General features: G+C 43.7%; 1 protein-coding gene across 1 annotated transcript in view; it reads left to right on the top strand.

The window, feature by feature from the left end:
• Nucleotides 1–15878, top strand: part of NAPG (NSF attachment protein gamma) — a 53345-nt gene that overhangs the window by 16644 nt on the left and 20823 nt on the right. The window contains exons 4-9 of the mRNA XM_075316402.1: nt 2245–2262; nt 4001–4031; nt 4354–4463; nt 4547–4613; nt 13799–13869; nt 14471–14549. Of these exons, the coding sequence (XP_075172517.1) occupies nt 2245–2262; nt 4001–4031; nt 4354–4463; nt 4547–4613; nt 13799–13869; nt 14471–14549 (376 nt within the window). The remainder of the gene's footprint in view (nt 1–2244; nt 2263–4000; nt 4032–4353; nt 4464–4546; nt 4614–13798; nt 13870–14470; nt 14550–15878) is intronic.

Consider the following 15878-nt stretch of genomic DNA (forward strand, 5'->3'; position numbering starts at 1 on the left):
AGGCAACCAACATTTACACCCCATCATCCACAAGATATAAAATAGAAAGTGATTCATCTGACCAGACCTCCCTCCATAACTGCTGTGTGCCCATTTTAGGTAATTTTGGTGGTGGAAAGAGGTCAATGTGGGCATTCTGAGCGGCCATACCTGTGCAGCCCCATATGGATTACAATGAGCTGTCTAACTGTTCTCACACTTCTTAATAATGAACAGAATTAGGCTGCTTTCACACTACGTTTTTTTTAACATGCCTCATAAACGTTTTTTTGCTGCAAAAGCGGATCCTGTTTTTGCAAAGAAAAACACATGTTATTTTGCAGGATCCTGTCACTTGAAGTTTATGGGCGGGCATTGGAGTCATGTGATCGGTAGTGAGGGGAACTGAAAGTGACAGACTGGAAATTCAGACGCAGCTGAGGGCAAAAGACAGGAGAGAAAGAGAGAGGAGAGAGAGAGAGAGGAGGGAGAGATAGGAGAGAGAGTAGAGCAAGAGGAGAGAGAGAGATAGGAGAGAGAGATAGAGAGTGAGATGAAAGAGGAGGAGAGAGAAAAGAGTGAGGGAGAGGAGGCAGAGAGACAAAGAGAGAGACTGTGATCACGCCAGGTTGGTTTCTGGCCAAACAGGATCCTGTCTATCAGCATACCACCGTTCACACGCGTTTGCGTGCAGTATAGTCAGGATCCAGCGACTTAGTGTTTGGACGCAGCTCAAAAACGCTACAAGTAGCGTTTTTGAAAAATGTTAAAAAACTGCAAGTCGCTGGATCCTCGCTATAACGCACGCAAACGCATGTGAACACATGTTGACGCGAGTCCATTGCAAATGCATTGAAGTGAAAACTCATTTGCACTGGATCCGTTTTTTGCGTTAAAAAACCGTTCAGGACGCATGTTAAAAAAAAAAGTGTGAAAGCAGCCTTAAGCGGGCTTTACACACTGCGATATCGGTCCCGATATCGCTACTGTGGGTACCCGCCCCCATCTGTTTCGCGACACGGGCAAATTGTTGCCCGTGCCGTACAACATCGCACAGACCCGTCACACATACTTACCTGCCTGGCGACGTCGCTGTGACCGGCGAACCGCCTTCTTTCTAAGGGGGCGGTCCGTGCGGCGTCACAGCGACGTCACTGAGCGGCCGGCCAATCCCGTAACATCCCGCCCACCTCCTTCCTTCCGCATAGCGGCCGGGAGGCAGGTAAGGAGAGCTTCCTCGTTCCTGCGGCGTCACACGGAGCGATGTGTGCTGCCGCAGGAATGAGGAACAACCTCGTTACTGCTGTAACGATTTTTGAGAATGGACCCCCATGTCACCGATGAGCGATTTTGCACGTTTTTGCAACGATGCAAAATCGCTCATCGGTGTCACACGCAACGGCATCGCTACAGCGGCCGGATGTGCGTCACCAATTTCGTGACCCCAACGAGTTCGCATTAGCGATGTCGTAGTGTGTAAAGCCCCCTTTACTGTTTTGGGCAGTTTGTGCTACAGGAGCTTTTCTGTGAGGTCTGACCAGATGATCTAGCCTTCACGCTCCTTGGTTTCATGACCAGGTCCCCAGCTCGTCAGGTGTCCTTTTCTTGGACTACGTCTGGTAGGCGCTAAATACTAGGAACAGAGACAAGAACTGACATTTTGGAAAAGCTCTGGTCCAGTCGTCTAGTCATCACAGCATGCCATGTGTCCGAGGCACTCAACTCCTTACACTTGTTTGTTTGTTTTCTCCTGCTTCACGGTTTACTTTTTACCTGATATATATCCAACCTCTGACATGCAATTGTCACAAAATGATCACTGTTCCTCACACTCACAGACAGTGATTTTATGGTTGGGGCTGATTGGTATATAATGAGATGTTAAGGAATGACAGGAAGATATTTAGCTAGCTCAGCAGCAGTGTTACGGGTTTGCAGATGCCTTCTCGTCCTGATGAGATGTCCCATATTCCAGGCCTCACCCGACCATACTGTATGCATCATGTAATTAGAATATTGTCAAGTTTTACAAAAGTGGGAACCAAAATTAACTTGAGTGTCTTGTGGGGTTGGAGAGTTACTAGTTAGTAGATGTGAATGACTGGAGTGTCACCATGTACATGGCTCTAAGGACTAACTGGCTTTACACAGATGATTGCATGCGGCACCCATTGCTACCCATGTAGCACGCAGTCTACAACTGGTCCCAGCATTCTTGTAACTTCATTTATTTCACATTTTGAAACCTTAACCAAATATTACCAGTCTTTTTCATGCTGCAAAGTAAGTATAATCTAAATACTGTAGCTGGCTGTGGATTAAAGGGGACAATAATGTAGATTACTATGTGGAAACGGCTTTAATTCTTTGCTCACAGTTAATCCCACTGAGCTACAGATTTGTAACATGTCCCCTTCTGATTTTTGGCAGGCGCAGTGTTATCATGGGCTTTGTGTGGATTCGGTTGTGCAAATACTGCAATATGCACAAAGTGCCTGGCCTCAGTAGTGGTAGAAATGTGTGGAGACATCCATGTATTCTGCTGACTGCGATCTGCACCAGGATTTCATGACCACAATGCCGTCAGTAATCCGAACAGGAAACATCAGTGTGTATTGGTAACATATAGGGGTTCACCTGCTTAAGAGACCCCCAGAAAGCTCCCACCTGTTCATGATTTGCAGACATGACTTCATCTGAATCAGGGTCATGTTATAATACATGTGTAATGCAACAGCTTCTGAAGAGGAAATGTCTGGCTGGCAGCTGATACACACGTCGTCAAAATTGTTGGTACCCCTCATTTAATGAAAGAAAAACCTACACTGGTCACAGAAATAACTTGACTCTAACAGAAGTAATAATACATAAAAATTCTATGAAAATGACCAAATGAAAGTCAGAAATGGCTTTTAAACCATGCTTCCACAGAATTTTTTTTTAAAATAAAATTGATGAAACAGGCCTGGACAGAAATGATGGTACCCCTGAAAACAATGTGACAAGAGACATGTTAAATCAAGGTGTGTTGTTTAATTAGCATCACAGGTGTCTGCAATCTTATCAGTCAGTGGGTCTGTATATAGAGCTACAGATACTCACTGTGCTGTTTTGATGACATTGTGTGTACCACACTCAACATGGACCAGAGGAAGCAAAGGAAAGAGTTGTCTCAGGAGATTAGAAAGAAAATTATGAAATTAATGGAGAGCCATAAGAGCAAACAGATGGACCCTATTATAGTCAATGAGGTCTGTTGGGTGCCATTAATGTCTGTCATGAGACAGATCCAGCATGTTCTTCATTGTGCTGTAGAACGAATCAGAACAGTGGAAATTACAATTGCAAATGTAAGCTGAGCCTAAACCGATTAGTAGGGTTGTATGTGAGAAGTACACCATTTTATAGGGTGTTTGGATCCTAGAATGTTAGAGTTGAAGGGACCTCCTGGGTCATCTGGACCAACTCCCCGCTCAATGCAGAATTCACTAAACCATCTCACAGGGTAGGTAGTTTTGCTGGGTCTCCTCTAACATTATGTTCTGGGAATTATACTGATACAATGTCATGTGTCTATAAGGTCAACACCAGGATTTCCTGGTAATAATTTTCTGATCTAGTTAATCACATAATTTTAGTTCTATCACGGTAGAGACCTCTTATTGTCCATAAGTGCAGAACTACAGAGTGCGGCTCCTGTATGCAGTATGACCCAGGCGTTTTGCTATGTTTTATTGTAACCCTGACATATACCTGATGGACGGAGCAGGACAGGTATTCTTTTATGTCCTCCATCTGGATAATAAGGGGTCTGTTTGATTTATGTGCTGAGAGCTTTTCTGCCGCATGTGACAACCATACAATGCTAATACAGCGGTATATACAGTAATCTGTAAGGTTGGAGGGGGTGGTGGTAGTTCTCGGTACTATACGGTCATGTCTGACGTTATTCGTAGGTTTCACTATATATTACTGTAATTTCCTGTAACATCCTGTACCATCCATTATTTTATTTTAACAGAGCTTATGAACAAGCAGGGATGATGCTAAAGGTGAGATTTGGCTGTGGAGTTGCTGCCTGACTTCTTGGCTGATTTTGATTCGTTTCTGTGAGGTGGCCTTAAGGCCCTGTCACACACAGAGATAAATCTGCGGCAGATCTGTGGTTGCAGTGAAATTGTGGACAATCAGTGGCAGGTTCGTGGCTGTGTACAAATGGAACAATATGTCCATGATTTCACTGCAACCACAGATCTGCCAAAGATTTATCTCTGTGTGTGACGGGGCCTTTAGTGCTGTGATGTTTAGAGCATTAGATCCGCAGAACATTCATACATTTAGTTTTTTGGGGGGTTTTTTCTATTTCATTATTAGGAGATGCAGAAACTTCCTGAAGCCATCCATTTGATAGAGAAAGCCAGCATGATGTTCCTGGAAAATGGCACTCCTGACACCGCTGCCATGGCACTAGAACGGGCCGGGAAGTGAGTCCATCAGAAATAAGCCGGTCTGCTCCACTCGGTCCTGAATTGAAACGAGAATGACTCTTTATATCGTTTGATTTCAGGCTCATCGAACACGTAAATTTGGAAAAAGCCGTGCATCTATATCAGCAGTCTGCAAATGTCTTTGAGGTACGCTTGTGTTTTTATATTTCTACATTAGTTATGTAAGAGCACCCTAAAATGAATGGCAGATGCACAAGTGGATGAGTGGACGCACTGTACAGGTATCTGCCATTCATATAGAAGAGGTGGTGCCTGTGTGCCAGTTATACACTGAGTTATAAAGGTTAGACCTTGTCCATTGTCATTAACCCCTTCCCGACATTGCTTTTTTCATTTCTGTTCTTCTTCTTCCAAGAGCTGTAACTTTTATTTTTCCATCCACATGCATGTATGAGGGCTTGTTTTTTGCAAAATGAGTTCTACTTTTGATCGGCACCATTCATTTTATCATATCATGTACTGGAAAGTGGGAAACAAGTTCAAAGTGTGGCGAAATTTCAAGGGAAAAAAAAACAAAAGCGCAATTACGCATTCGTTCTTTTGGGTATTTTTACCTGCAGTACTTATTACAAGCTAAAAATTATAACTTTTTTTTTTTTTTTTTAAGTCCATGGAACTGTGTGAAAGCTTGTTTTTTGCACCTTGAGCCAAAATTTTTATGAGTACCATTTTGGGGTAGATATGATGTTTTGATCGCCTCTTATTCCATTTGCTTTCCAGTGGTACAGCAGCCAAAAAAAAAACATTTACCAATTAGCTTAACTCCTTAACGACCCATGACGTACTCGGTACGTCATGGATCGTGTGCCGTTAATCCCCGCCCCCTGGCGTGGGCGGCGGCGATCCGCGCACATATCAGCTGTTTTCAACAGCTGACGTGTGCCTGCTAGCCAGGGGTGGAATCTCTTCCACCCGCGGCCATTAACCCCTTATATTTCGCTGCCAAAATCTGGCAGCGATATGCATATGGGCGCCGCCAAGACAGTTACTTACCTCGCCCCCACCGGAAGTCACGTGACATGATCACGTGACTTTCGGTGGTTGCCATCGTAGCACAGGGTCTTGTGATGATGCCTGCAGCTACGAAGTTTCACTTTCGTTTTCACCCGGCTCGGAGCAGGGTGAAACAGGAAGTGACTGTATCTGCTGTTTACAGCTGTATAGCTGTGATCAGCAGATGGATAAGAGCGATCGGATTGCTGATCGCTATAGCCCCCTAGGGGGACTAGTAAAATAAAAAAAAAAGTTATAAAAAAACCTAAAAGTTCAAATCACCCCCCTTTCACCCCATTGAAAATTAAAGGGTTAAAAAAATAAAAAATATACACATATTTGGTATCTCAGCGTTCAGAAATGCCCGATCTAGCAAAATATAAAATCAATTAATCTGATCAGTAAATGGCGTGGCGGCAAAAAAAATTCCAATACCAAAATTACATTTTTTGGTCGCCGCAAATTTTGCGCAAAATGCAATAACAGGCGATCAAAACGTAGCATCTGCGCAAAAATGGTACCGTTAAAAACGTCAGGTCAAGACGCAAAAAATAAGCAGTCACTGAGCCATAGATCCCAAAAAATGAGGACGCTACAGGTTTTGGAAAATGGCGCAAAACGTGCGCCACTTTTTTTTTTGGACAAGCTTGTGAATTTTTTTTAACCCCTTAGATACAAGTAAACCTATACATGTTGGGTGTCTACAAACTCGCACTGACCTGAGGCATCACATAGATACATACGATCACACTTTTTTTTGCAATTTTTCGGCACTTGGAATTTTTTTGCCGTTTTCCAGTACACTATATGGTAAAACATATGGTTTCATTTAAAAGTACAACTTGTCCCGCAAAAAACAAGCCGTTATATGGCAAGATTGATGGAAAAATAAAAAAGGTACGGCTCTCGGAAGAAGGGGAGAAAAAAACAAAAACGAAAAGTGCCCGGGGGCTGAAGGGGTTAATTAAGCTTATATTTTGATCATACATTTGCAAACCATGCAATACCAAATATGTGTATATTATTTTTTTTTTTTATTTTTTTTGAGAGCCAGAACGAGGCCCTCATAGACTTGTATTGATTTGTGCACTCCATGAACACTGGCAATTTGTGATCAGCAGGAAGCTCGAGAGACCGTCAGAAGCGGCGGTGATAAACGTTGAAGCTGCCGGGGGGGGGGGGAGTAAAAGAAAAAGGTTGTGGGACTTAGGCTACATGCGCACGCTGCTCTTTTTTGCTGCTTTTTTGGATGCAGTTTTGTCAGCAGAACTTTCTGACATTTGACTTCCCAGCAAAGTCTATGAGAAGTCAGATTTTCTATGCGCATATTGCAGTTTATTTGTCAGCAGTTTTTTGTCAAAATTTTGTGACAAAAAAAAATGCAGCATGTTCATTCTTCCTGCGTTTTTGTCAACATTTGTCACCCATTGAAATCAATGAGGGCATCAAAAATGCAGGAAAAATGCATGCTAATCAAAAGTGGTGCATTTTACCTGCCTTTTACCTGCATTTTTGGTACCAGAAACGCAGGTGATTTGTCAGGAAGTGAGGTAACAGGCAAGTAGTCCCGCCCCGTCCTCCACGTGTTCCCCGAAGTACCGCTGTCCCCAGGGGAGATGATGTGGAGGACGGGGACTATCAGCGGCGGCGGCAGCGAGAGGGAAAAATCAATGTTTTCAGCTGTCAATGTCCATCCCCCTCTCGCTGCCGATAGTCCCGTCCTCCACATCATCTCCCCTGTATGTGCACGCACAGGAGAGATGATGGACCCCTCTCGCTGCCACCGCCACTGATAGTCCCGTCCTCCACGCTCCTGTCAGCTCCACGCAGTAGCGCGATCAGCTGAGCTGTCACTGAGGTTACTCGCGGCCACCGCTGGATTCAGCGGTGGCCGCGGGTAACCTCAGTGACAGCTCAGCTGATCGCGCGGCTCTCTTCAGTTGCTGCGTGGAGCTGACCGGAGCGGCAGTGTCTGCTGCTTCTCCGGTCACCTCCATGCAGCAGAGCTGGAAGCGAGGCTGGACCATCCTGGATTATGCCTGACATAGAGGGCTTTTTGGGGCTTATTAAATGGGAGAACGAGGGAATTTGTTTGTGTTTTTTATTTCTAATAAAGGATTTTTTCAGGTGGGTGTTTATTTACTGTCACTTACAGATTAATCATGGAAGGTATCTCGGGGAGACGCCTGACATGATTAATCTAGACTTATTGGCAGCTATGGGCTGCCAATAACTCCTTATTACCCCGATTTGCCAACGCACCAGGGCAAATCGGGAAGAGCCGGGTACTGTCCCAGAACAGCCGCATCTAATGAATGCGGCCATTCTGGGCAGCTGCTGACTGATATTGTTAGGCTGGGGGGCTCCCCATAACGTGGAGCTCCCTATCCTGAGAATACCAGCCTTCAGCCGTATGGCTTTATCTGGCTAGCATTAAAATTGGGGGGGACCGCACGCCAATTTTTTTTTTTTAATTATTTCTAAAAATTTTTTTTTTTTCTTTTTTCAATTCAACAAGCTTTATGGGCTTGTTTGAACTGAAAAATACATTAAATAATTGACAAAACTGCAGCCAAAAACGCACCAAAAAAGCAGCAAAAAACGCACCAAAAAAGCACCTACATTTTTTTGTGACATTTCCAGGCTCTCTCTGACAAGGTGCAGTTTTGGCTGCAGTTTTCGCTGCAGTTTGTGAACACGAAAAAGAAGCAGCGTGCGCATGTAGCCTTAGGGATACTTTACACACTGCAACATCGCATCTGGAATATCGTTGGGGTCACGTCGTTAGTGACGCACATCCGGCGCCGGTAACGACATCGCAACGTGTAAATCCTAGATGCGCCGATAAATGATCGCAAAAGCGCCAAAAATCGGTGATCTGTGTAGCGTCGGACATTTTCATAATGTCGGGTCGACCGCAGGTACAATGTTGTTTATCGCTCCTGCGGCAGCACACATCGCTGTGTGTAAACCCGCAGGTGCGACAAACATCTTACCTGCGTCCCGACGGCAATGCGGAAGGAAGGAGGTGGGCGGGATGTTATGTCCCGCTCATCTCATCCCCTCAGCTTCTATTGGCTGGCCGATTAGTGACTGTGACGCCGAACACACCTCCCCCTTGAAGGAGGGATAGTTCGGCAGTCACAGCGACGTCGCCGAGCAGGTATGTGCGTGTGAAGCTGCTGTAGCGATAATGTTCGCTACGGCAGCAATCACCACATATCGCATTTGCGACGGGGGGCGGGTACTATCGCGCTGGACATCGCTAGCCGATGCTAGCGATGTCGCAGTGTGTAAAGTACTCCTCTGGAGTGATGCTTTAATGGAGGAAAGGATGGGTGATTTTGACTTTTGTATAATTCTTTTCAGATTTACTTTGTACTTTATTAGTTCCCTTAGGTGCATAGTAAATGCTGCTAACAGACATTGACAGCGGCATTTATCAAGATAACAGCTGTGGTTGGAGTTCCGCACCATGTGCAGCTGTGAGAGGCAGATGATGGCTAATTATCCGCTATCATCTGCCAGGTAAGATGCATGCTTTTCTTGCGAGCCTGCATCAAAGTCAGAAAGCTGGCATATGCTGTAAATCTACATAAATATAAAGTAGATGTGTATTCCACCATTGGAACCTGCATTTGTTTTAAGAACTAGTGAGTTATTTCACAATCAGTGGTTACATGGTCATAATCGCCATTGATTTGTAAAGGATATCGCCTCTCTCAGATGGCGGCGTGTAACGGGGCCCCATTGTCAAGCTAGATGAAGGTTCCACTGGTGAGATCTGCAATTGGTATATATTTATCCTGCGAATAATGGCAATACCCCTTTTAATGGCATATGTAAAAGGTGCAACATATAAACCTCTACATGTATTCCTATTCCTTTTTCCTGTGTAAGTCTTAAAACATTAAATCTGGCATGAACCCTGGGTGCAGATTGTATGTGTTATGTCTAGGAAACTATATGTACGTATACTAGCAGTCCGGGCTCCCTAATATTTATGACCACTGAATCTGATGATATCATATTGGGCAATGCTCAGCCCTCCGCATGCAGTGGCCATGCCTGCTCAGTGTCGGTCTGTCATGGAAGGAATGTAGGAATCCTTTTTTTTTTTTATGTTTCGGAAGGGATGAGATTTTATTTATGGATACTAAGTATTATGACATAGTAGATTTGTAACGACTCTCAGAAGGGTCAATGTAGGTTTAACACAGTTTGACATTTCCAAGAGTCTCGCTAATTCTTCACCGTGGAGGAAAAATCATTGAGAAGTCACCAGGAAACCTACAAACTCTCCTGTAGCTTCAGAAAAATTGCCTAGTTTACTTGGGGCATTTTATTTCTCAAAGCGAGAATTGCACCCTAAAAAAAATTGAACTTTGAAAGACTTTTTTTTTTTTTCTCATAAATTTAATTTACCTACAGTTTTTAAAATATTGTTTTACACTTTCATCCAATCCTCAAACTTTCCTACAAAGTGATCTTTCATCTCTTATGTCTGATTCCTCCTCATCCTTACACTGTGTGCAGACTTATTAGGTAAATGAGTATTTTGATCACATGATACTTTTTATACATGTTGTCCTACTCCAAGCTGTATAGGCTTGAGAGCCAACTACCACTTAAGTAAATCAGGTGATGTGCATCTCTGTAATGAGGAGGGGTGTGGTGTAATGACATCAACACCCTATATAAGGTTTGCTATTAGGCAACTTCCTTTCCTTTGGCAAAATGGGTCAGAAGAGAGATTTGACAGGCTCTGAAGAGACCAAAATTGTGAGATGTCTTGCAGAGGGATTCCGCAGTCTTGAAATTGCCAAACATTTGAAGCGTGATCACTGAACAATCAAGCGTTTCATGGCAAATAGCCAACAGGGTCGCAAGAAGCGTGTTGGCAAAAAAGGCGCAAAATAACTGCCCATGACTTGAGGAAAAATCAAGCGTGAAGCTGCCAAGATGCCATTTGCCACCAGTTTGGCCATATTTCAGAGGTGCAACGTTACTGGAGTATCAAAAAGCACAAGGTGTGCCATACTCGGGGACATGGCCAAGGTAAGGAAGGCTGAAAAACAACCACCTTTGAACAAGAAACATAAGATAAAATGTCAAGACTGGGCCAAGAAATATCTTAAGACTGATTTTTCAAAGGTTTTATGGACTGATGAAATGAGAGTGACTCCTGATGGGCCAGATGGATGGGCCAGAGGCTGGATCAGTAAAGGGCAGAGAGCTCCACTCCGACTCAGACGCCAGCAAGGTGGAGGTGGGGTACTGGTATGGGCTGGTATCATCAAAGATGAACTTGTGGGACCTTTTCGGGTTGAGGATGGAGTGAAGCTCAACTCCCAGACCTACTGCCAGTTTCTGGAAGACTACTTCTTCAAGCAGTGGTACAGGAAGAAGTCTGTATCGTTCAAGAAAAACATGATTTTCATTCAGGAGAATGCTCAATCACATGCATCCAACTACTCCACAGCGTGGTTGGCCAGTAAAGGTCTAAAAGATGGAAAAATAATGACATGGCTCCCTTGTTTACCTGATCTGAACCCCATAGAGAACTTGTGGTCCCTCATAAAATGTGAGATCTACAGGGAGGAAAAACAGTACGCCTCTCGGAACAGTGTCTGGGAGGCTGTGGTGGCTGCTGCACGCAATGTTGATCGTAAACAGATCAAACAACTGACAGAATCTATGGATGGTAGGCTGTTGAGAGTCATCATAAAGAAAGGTGGCTATATTGATCACTAATTTTTGGGGTTTTTGTTTTTGCCTGTTAAATGTTTTATTTCTAATCTTCGTGCAGTTATATTGGTTTACCTGGTGAAAATAAACAAGTGAGATGGGAATATATTTGTTTTTTATTAAGTTGGGTAATAAGTCTGCACAGTAATAGTTACCTGCACAAACAGATATCCTCCTAAGATAGCCAAATCTAAAAAAAACCCGACTCACAACTTCCAAAAATATTAAGCTTTGATATTTGAGTGTTTTGGGTTGATTGAAAACATAGTTGTTGATCAATAATAAAAAAAATCCTCTAAAATGCAACTTGCCTAATAATTCTGCACACGGTGTATTCATGAAACGTAATTGTCTACATTTCTTTAGCAGGTTATGTCAGCTTTCGGAATTAACTATGATGACTTGTGCAAAAGTTTAGAATTGCACAAAAATTGTATTTTTTTTTTCAGCATTCTGCAGTTTTAAATTACCGTATTTTTCGGACCATAAGACGCACTTTTTTTCCCCAAATGTTGGGGGAAAGTTGGGGGTGCGTCTTATGGTCTGATTATAGGGCTGCGGCTGAGAATGAGGGTGCTGCGGGTCATCGGGGGCACGAGCAGGCAGCAGCAGCGCCTGCCGTGACCACGTGGGCCCGCTCATTACATATGCACGCCCATCCTCCCGCCCATCTCTCAGCGCTGAAGCCGGCACTGACAGGTGGGCGGGAAGACGAGCGGGGACGCGCGCATAGCAAAGAGCCGGCCGCATGATCACCCCTGGCAATTACAGCCTGGAGTGATCATGTGCGGCTGTATTCACTGCCCCCCGCGTGTCATCATCAGCGCGGGGTGCAGTGAATCAGTACACTCACCCGTCCTCGTGTGTGGAGCCGCCCCCTGCTGCACGCGATGTCTTCCTGTCTGTGCCGGTCAGCTGATCTGTGCTGAGCTGGTCAGCTGATCGGCACAGACAGGAAGACATCGCGATGCAGCAGGGGAACGGCTCCACACACACACAGGTCAGTGGCGCAGAGAGGAAGATGATCGGTGCTGGAGGGCGTGAGGAAAAGGTGAGTATAAACGTTTATTTTTTTTCTCTGTGCTATAGGATACAGGCCATATACCAGGATGGTATATGAGCACGATGGGGGCATATAGCAGGATGGGAGTATATGAGCAGGCAGGATGGGGGGGGGTATGTGAACAGGATGGGGGGGGGGGGGGTATGTGAACAGGATGGGGGGTATATGAACAGGATGGGAGTATATGAGCAGGCAGGATGGGGGTATATGAACAGGATGGATGGGGGAATATGAGCAGGATGGATGGGGGGGTATACCAATAGGATGGGGGTATATCAATAGGATCGGGGTATATGAACAGGATGGGAGTATATGAGCAGGATGGGGGAATATGAGCAGGATGCTGGTATAGGAGCAGGATGGGGGTTTATAGCAGGATCATATACAAGGCAGGAGGATCATTACCAGGATGGGGTACCTTAGTAGAGAATTTGGGGACATTACCCCATAACAGTGTCAGCAGCAGATCCTCGCCCCATAACACTGTGTCATGACCACATTTTTTGCTTAAAGTTTTATTTTCCCATTTTCCTCCTCTAAAACCAGGGTGCGTCTTATAGTCCGGTGCGTCTTATAGTCCGAAAAATACGGTACATGTACAATTTTTAAGAAAGATTATAAACCAGAAATGGTGAAAAGCCTGGCACAAATGTATGTGAACTCGATGCGGCACTGATTTTGTACATTTTCCAGAAAAGTGACCCTTACGATGGAAACAATAATCTGAAGAATTCCTGGACGATAATGCAAAACAATCCAAAACTGCTTAGGTCACAATCACCAGGAGTTGCATTATTCTGTATGGAGGGCTGCGGGTGGGGGATCGCATTATTTTGTATGGAGGGCTGTGCGGGGGAGGGGGGGGGGGCATTATTCTGTATGGAGGGCTGCGCGCGGGGGCCCCCCCCCATTATTCTGTATGGAGGGCTGTGCGGGGCGGGGCCATTATTTTGCATGGAGGGCTGTGCGCGGGGGGGGGGGGGCATTATTTTGTATGGAGGGCAGGGGGGCATTATTTTGTGGGGGGGGCATTATTTTGTATGGAGGGCTGCACGGGGGGGGGGCATTATTTTGTATGAAGAGCTGTGCGGGGGGGCCCATTATTCTGTATGGAGGGGCTTCGCGGGAGGGGGGGGGCGTTATTTTGTATGGAGTACTGTGCATTGCAGGACTAATAGACCTGATAAATATATGCAAATAATGAAAAAATGTAAAAAAAATATTGAAAGCATCTCAATTTATTCAGTGTCAAGTATTTGCATATCATTAACAGGTCTATCGATATTGTGATGGAATATTTCTTTCTTGGTAATGCAATTTCATTGATAAGTAGAGAAAAGTTTGTTTTGCATGATCTCTGGGTTCAGGTCTCTAAGTATCCCATCTTTTCTGGACACTGTCGGAGAAATTACATAATTGCAGCAGAACACCATGAATTATTACTGCCTTTTACATGTAACGTCTTCATTGGTAAATTTTAAGTATTATATCTTCCTTCCCTTCACAGAATGAAGAACGTTTACGACAAGCAGTGGAACTTCTAGGCAAGGCTTCAAGACTTCTAGTGCGAGCTCGCCGGTAATGTTTTCATATATACAGTTGAAACCAAAGGTTTACATACATCTAAAAAGACACATCTGCATGTTTTTCTCACTGACATGAAATCAGAATAAACCTTTCCCGTTTTTTTGGTCAATTGGGAACCAAAATTATTTATATTTACCAAATTCCATAATAATGAGAGAGAGAGAGGCTGTTGTAAGACATTTTTATTACTTTCTGCATTGACATTGGTGCATAAGTTCTTTTTTGTGGTTGACCATTGAGTATAATATTGTCTCCCAGCAATTGTGAACATAGAGGACGATAAACTTCTTTTATTGCAGCTCTGCCACTTTATTCTAGTGATTTCTGGGGTCCTGACTTCTGTGACCCTGTCAATGCTGCCAAGTAGAGCTACCACAATCTAAGTAAAGTGTATTCCTGTCATCACCAATCCAGGCAAAACCACTGGAATAGTCTCAGTAATGTAATGACTTCTACATATAATAGATAATCCAGTTAGCGCTGATGCTGCCTTTGACATATGTACAATACAAATGCAATGATTTGTAGCTTGACCGCCACCTTGTCTGTTACAAAGATGTTATGTTCATTTACTGATGTTCTGTTCTTTCAGGCTTGATGAAGCTGTAGTGTCCATACTAAAAGAAAAGAATATGTACAAAGAAATAGAAAATTATCCCACATGTTACAAGGTATGGAGCACGATCATCTAGACTTTGTTTCAAGCATATGATACTCGTGCATACTCGCCTATGGCAAGTACCAGGTGGGGGCAATATTAAAATCACACCTGAAACCATATAAAAAGTATATAAGAAGTTGACTCCATATTTGCATTATGTGTCTGTGTGTGCCAAACTAAGTATGGAGAGCAGAAAGGGGAAAAGAGAACTGTCTGAGGACTTATAATCTTGAGACTGTTGATATTTTTCAACAATTTTAGTTCTCAAATCTATCTTCAGAGATCTTGTTCCTTTGTCCATGGTGTGCAACATAATGAAGAAATTGACAACCCACGGCACTGTAGCTAATCACCCGGGACGTGGAGGGTAGAGAAAAATTGATGAAAGGTTCCAACGCAGGATAGTTCAGATGATTTATAGGCAGCTCCAATCAAGTTCCAAAGAATTCAAGTTGTCCTGCAGGCTCAGGGTGCATCAGTTTCAGTGCAAACTATCCGTCGACATTTGAATTAAATGAAAAGCTATGGCTGGAGACCAGGAGGACCCCACTATTGACACAGAGACATGAAAAAAGCTAGACTGAAGTTTGCCAAAATGTACGTGAGTAAGCCAAAATCCTTCTGGGAAAATGTCTTGCGGAGATATGAGACCAACATAGAGCTTTTTGGTAATGTACATCATTCTACTGTTTACCGATAATGGAATGAGGCCTACAAAGAATAGAACACAGTACCAAATAGTCAAATATGGTGGAGATTCAAAGATGTTTTAGGGATATTTTGCTGCCTCTGGCACTGGGTGCATTGACTTTGTGCAAGGCATCAAGAAATGTGAAGATTACCAAAGGATATCGGGTTGCTATATTGTGACCAGTGTCTGAAGAATAGAATAATAATCACAAATATACTTCAAGTAGCCCCCAGTAATATAGAAATGAAGCGCTGGAGAGGTCTGACGTGGCAGCAATGAGTCTGAATTTAAATCCCATTGAATACCTGTGGAGAGATCCTAAAATTGCTGTTGGGAGAAGGCACCTTCCAATAAGAGAGACGTGGAGCAGTTTGCAAAAGAAGAGTTAACCAAAATTTTCATTTGAGAGGTGTAAAAAGTTTATTGATGGTTACAAGATTCGATTGATTGTAGTTATTTATTACAAAGGGTGTGCAACCAAATATTAATTGAAGGTACCAACAATTTTGTCTGGCCCATTTTTTGGCATTTTGTGTGCTATTATGTCCCAATTTGTTTTTCTAGTTTTTAATAGCAATAATTTCCTAAGAGAAATACTTAATTTTCTGGAACAACTTCAAGGATGCAACACTTTCGGCCATGACTGTA

Source organism: Anomaloglossus baeobatrachus, chromosome 6 (genome assembly GCF_048569485.1).
Source record: "Anomaloglossus baeobatrachus isolate aAnoBae1 chromosome 6, aAnoBae1.hap1, whole genome shotgun sequence".
Lineage (NCBI taxonomy): Eukaryota > Metazoa > Chordata > Amphibia > Anura > Aromobatidae > Anomaloglossus > Anomaloglossus baeobatrachus.